At 42.7% G+C, this 4,461-nt stretch overlaps 1 protein-coding gene across 1 annotated transcript; it reads right to left on the bottom strand.

The window, feature by feature from the left end:
* Positions 1 to 2,505: 2,505 nt before the first annotated feature.
* Positions 2,506 to 4,034, bottom strand: LOC311094969 (N-acetyllactosaminide beta-1,3-N-acetylglucosaminyltransferase 2-like). The gene has a single exon (XM_084133238.1). The coding sequence runs from the start codon at positions 3,910 to 3,912 to the stop codon at positions 2,542 to 2,544; it is 1,371 nt and encodes a 456-aa protein (XP_083989364.1). The 5' UTR covers positions 3,913 to 4,034; the 3' UTR covers positions 2,506 to 2,541.
* Positions 4,035 to 4,461: the final 427 nt, after the last annotated feature.

The following is a 4,461-nucleotide window of genomic DNA, read 5'->3' on the forward strand; positions in this document are numbered from 1 at the left end:
CCTATACATCTATATTTAGAGAATATATAGACATTTTTCTCTTCAATTTATTCCTTAAATTATCTTTACTTGGTCTTAAAAAGCTCTTTAATTTAATTTAAAGTCTTATATTTACCTTCGTAAAACCTGCAGAAACCCTGGTAACAGAACTCGTTTCTCCTTAATCCCGAAGCCTGATTGAATCAGGTCTGTTCAACCGACCTCGCTCTGTGTGCTACAAAGACAGCGGCCCAGTCAGTGGTAACTTGATAGTGAGGATATCAATAACTTGATAGTGAGGTTCCTAAAGGGGGCCAGAAGGCTGAATCCGCCTCGATCCCACACGGTTCCGACCTGGGAATTGTCCACAGTCCTCATGGCCCCTTGAGGCCTTCCATTCAAGCTGCTACAGTTGGCTGAGCTGCGGTCCCTTTTGATTAAGACCGCCCTATTTCTGGCTTTAGCATTGGCCAAGCGAGTAAGTGACCTGCAGGCGCTCTTTGTTTGGGCCAAACTGCAAGCCGTAGCATGGCTATGTACCTTAAGTGCTCTCCACTCTGTTCAGAGCACAGGTCATAATTCTCTCTGCTCTTCCCTCTTTGCAAGATGAGCAGTCCTTATACCTACTCTGCCCAGTCTGGGCTCTCAGAGTGTATGTTGAGCGCTCTAGCCATTTCTGACAATCAGAACAGCTTTTTGTGTGCTTCGGACAACACACTTACAGGCTGCCGGTTGCAAAGCGAAAACAATCTTGTTGGATAGATGGCGCTGGCTTACGCCTCCTTGGGCTTACAATGCCCACTCCACCAGGGGAATGGCTTCCCCCTGGGCATGGTCCATTCTTCAGTGTCCATTCTTGACATCTGTGCGATGACCGGATGGTCCTTGCCGTCTTTGCCAGGTTCTATAACTTGGACTAATCTGCCCTTCAGGCACACATCCTGTGTGCTTAAGACAGTCTAGGACCTCTGTGGGGTTTAGTCTGCGTAGGGCCCCATTAAGCCCCATACTGGGCATGCCCCAAGGGCTTTGGCCTCATGGCCTGAGCCTAGCTATTCTGGGCAATTTCTTGCCTTGCCCTGGGTATTTTTCACCCTAGTATTGTCCATGAATATCCTGTTTAGAGGCCTGGACTTGAGTGCCCTAGGGCTGGGCTCACAGGATGGGCTTCCATTCTCTGTTTGTAGCACGGAGCTATTGGATTGCATTTCCCAAAGCTTTAGCAACTGACGCAATGCGAGTGAACCATATCGAAGGGAACCTTGGTTCACGAGCATTGTGTAGTTGGCCGTGCTACAGCACTTGCACATGATTCTATGCTTAAAAAGTGAAACTGAAAATGACATGTAAAGGCCAAGTATGGAAACCCATACTCGGAATTTGTCTTTGGCATTTAACCCATCCAAGTTGGTGCACACACATTAGGAGCAGTCACCCTGAACATACACACACTGCAAATAGTGGACACGCACACCCGGGGCAGTGGGCAGCCATTTTACTGTGGCGCCCGGGGAGCGATTGGGAGTTGGGTGCCTTGCTCAAGGGTACCTCAGTAATTTCCTGCCGGTATTGAGAATTGAACCTGTAACCTTCGATTTACCAGTCTGAATCTCTAACCATTAGGCCATGACTGTCCCTAATGCTTGCCACTCCTCAGTCGAAAGATTCTGATTAAATGCATTCATTACCAACTTATATAGGCAGGAAGGCCTGGTGGGCTGAAATGCCATTTGTCTGTGCAAGTGCACAGATTTGATTCAACCAGGCTTCAGTATTTCAGAGAAACATGAGTCCCCCCAGGAGTTGTTTCTGTTATCTTAGGGAATCCCTATCTTAGGGAAAAGGTTACATGAGTAACCGAGATGTTTTCTAGTTACATATTTCTTTTCCTCTGAAATATCAGCAATAACTTTATGTATGTATCCTCTGTGTATGTGTTCAGTGCATTCATCTGACTTCAAAAGTGTTTGAAGCAAATTATTTTCATTGCTCTTTTTAAGCTGAGGACTTTATAGTACTTTCAACAGTACAAGTACAAGGAACATAGTACATAGTACATAGTTATAGTACAAGGAACAAATGACTCCTCATGATATGATCCAGGCCTGTAACCAAACAGACAAAGAATGAAAGGACTCATACTCTCTGATATTAAAATAAGTTGCTGATCAATATAGGTTTTTCCAGTGGCAAATTGTTAAAATTTTACCTTCAGTCCCCTCTAAAATTGAACATTTGGTTGCATCCCTGGTGCAACTCCTTAAAAAGTTCTGTCAATGAAGAATGTTGTTCCCCTGAAAATATGTTATTATAAAGACACATATCATTCATCAAAAACTTGATCTTCCAATGAAATGCAAAATTCTCTTCACGGCACAATATGGAAGACAAGATCTGACTGCCACTACTTCTGTTTTATCACAACTTAAATGTGTTAAAAAGTTCAAAATTACAAAAGTTTATACAAAAGATCATGCAATGCATGACATTAGTTTTTCAAGTGTTCGGAAAAAATGAGAACCAGCTTTGACTAAAAAAAAACTTGTTGAGGTCTGGCTTCTTTCATCTGAACTCAACTCTAGTTTCGACTCTCAGAGTTGCATTTCTGCATTCAGAACTGGGCATCAACGTTTCGATCCAAAGTTGGAACATCTCAGCTGGGCTACGCTTGTGCACCAGGAGGATGGTGTGATTCGCACAGGGTTCCTTGGGCTCATCCTTGGGGAAGTCAAAGGTGAGGAAGGCAGGGTGGTGGATAGGGTACACTCCCAGTCTCTGAAGACACATGCCCAGGTAGACATCATCAATGGGGAACAGGTGAACTTTTTGTGACACCTCCAAAAGCCTATGGGCCAGAGAACCAGAGTAAACCACCCCCCCTCCACCAGGGTATGATGGGTACAGCCCTTTAAAGAAGCTCTCCGGAATGTAGTACTTATTCCCATTAGAGCGCATTGGTGCTGCACTGTTTATCACGTCCCCCACAACAAATGTCTCCATTTTATTTGACCGCCTGGATCCATTTGAAAAGCTTCTATTAGCCTCCTCGGCCAGCAGATAGTCTAGGAGAGCAGGCGTCCTCACAAAGATATCATCATCACCTTTAAAAATGAAACGGGCATGTGGGCATCGCCTTGGGAACCAGTCCCAGAACAGCACATCCTTCAGGGTGAGGTTAAAAAATGTGTCCATGAATTCCCATTGGATGATGTCACCATATGTATCACTCTCTAATTGCAATTTCTCTTCAATATGCAAGTCTTTGGACTTCCCCAGAAGGAAGACCCTGCGAACAAGCCTTTGCCGCCCACCTCGGCTTTTTATTCTTCCTGAACGCCCCCAAGTTTCTCTTATCGCTTCTCTGTTCACAAAATCTGCAGGCTGAGTTTTGATGGCCAGGAGCAACGTTGGCGCCCGATTCATTGCTAGTGGACCACCATCACAAACATCTAAAGGATCAATGATCAGTGGATATTCTCGACAGTGCATGCTGGTCACAAAATCCTTCATCTGCGTTGGTAGAGTGGAGAAATCTGGCATTGTTTTGTTAATCTCATAATCTGGAGAGCATCCATTCCCACTTCTTCTGGAACTTTTTGTTTTGTAAGAAATACCAGGTGGGTTTGCAGCCAGACGAGGTTTTAAGATGGGGTTATGCTGGGAATCTATCATATACTGGATGATGTTCCATAGTGCTCCACTGTTTAGCTCGCTTCTCCAGAAGGATTTCACAGGATGGGGAGCCAGATCTCTGGAGAATTTGAGACCACTGGCAGTAAAGTGTGTCTGCAGCACAGGATGAACACCAGGTGCACCGTGTTTCATGACATAGGTCAGAGAAATCGAGACATAGATGTAGATTGGGAGCAGCAGTATGCATGGCGAACAGAAGAACAGGATCCTCCGGCGGTATCGGCACAGACATGAAGCCATATACTGAGGAAAAGAACATTTAAAGTTAAACGGACCATCAAAGTTTTGATATCAATGACTCAGACTGTCAACACAGGTGTCACTAGTATTATTACACAAGATTACTCAGACTTTAATAAAAATCAACAAAAAATACCCATGGAAACTCCAAAGTTTCCATCAAAATACCAGTTATTGTTACTACCTATAAAAATCATAATTATGATTAATTAATTAATTTTTATTTTATTTTATTTTTTATTGAACAGTATCAATTTACAAACTTAAACAAGGAACAATAATATGCAAACAAAAATAACTCCATTCGTATATCTGTGCATATACGCCTATGCTTACATAGGTTCATAAAACAAACAACAACAAAAAAAAAAAAACTGCATAATTAGTACAATAAACAAAAGCATAAATCAAACATTTAAGGGGGTTACAAATTGCAAGGAAAAATAAAATAAATAAATCTTAGACAAGAAAGACAAGATCTTAGAAAGAAAGAGACTCAAACATGTTTTTATACAGTTTACAAAGGGACTGATTATCTTTGGTTAAGTA

This window comes from Abramis brama (genome assembly GCF_963993115.1).
Source record: "Abramis brama genome assembly, chromosome: 13".
Classification (NCBI taxonomy): Eukaryota; Metazoa; Chordata; class Actinopteri; order Cypriniformes; family Leuciscidae; genus Abramis; species Abramis brama.

Coding starts and splice junctions, on each gene's coding strand:
- LOC311094969 (XM_084133238.1), bottom strand. CDS start 3,912: ATGGCTTCATGTCTGTGCCGATACCGCCGGAGGATCCTGTTCTTCTGT.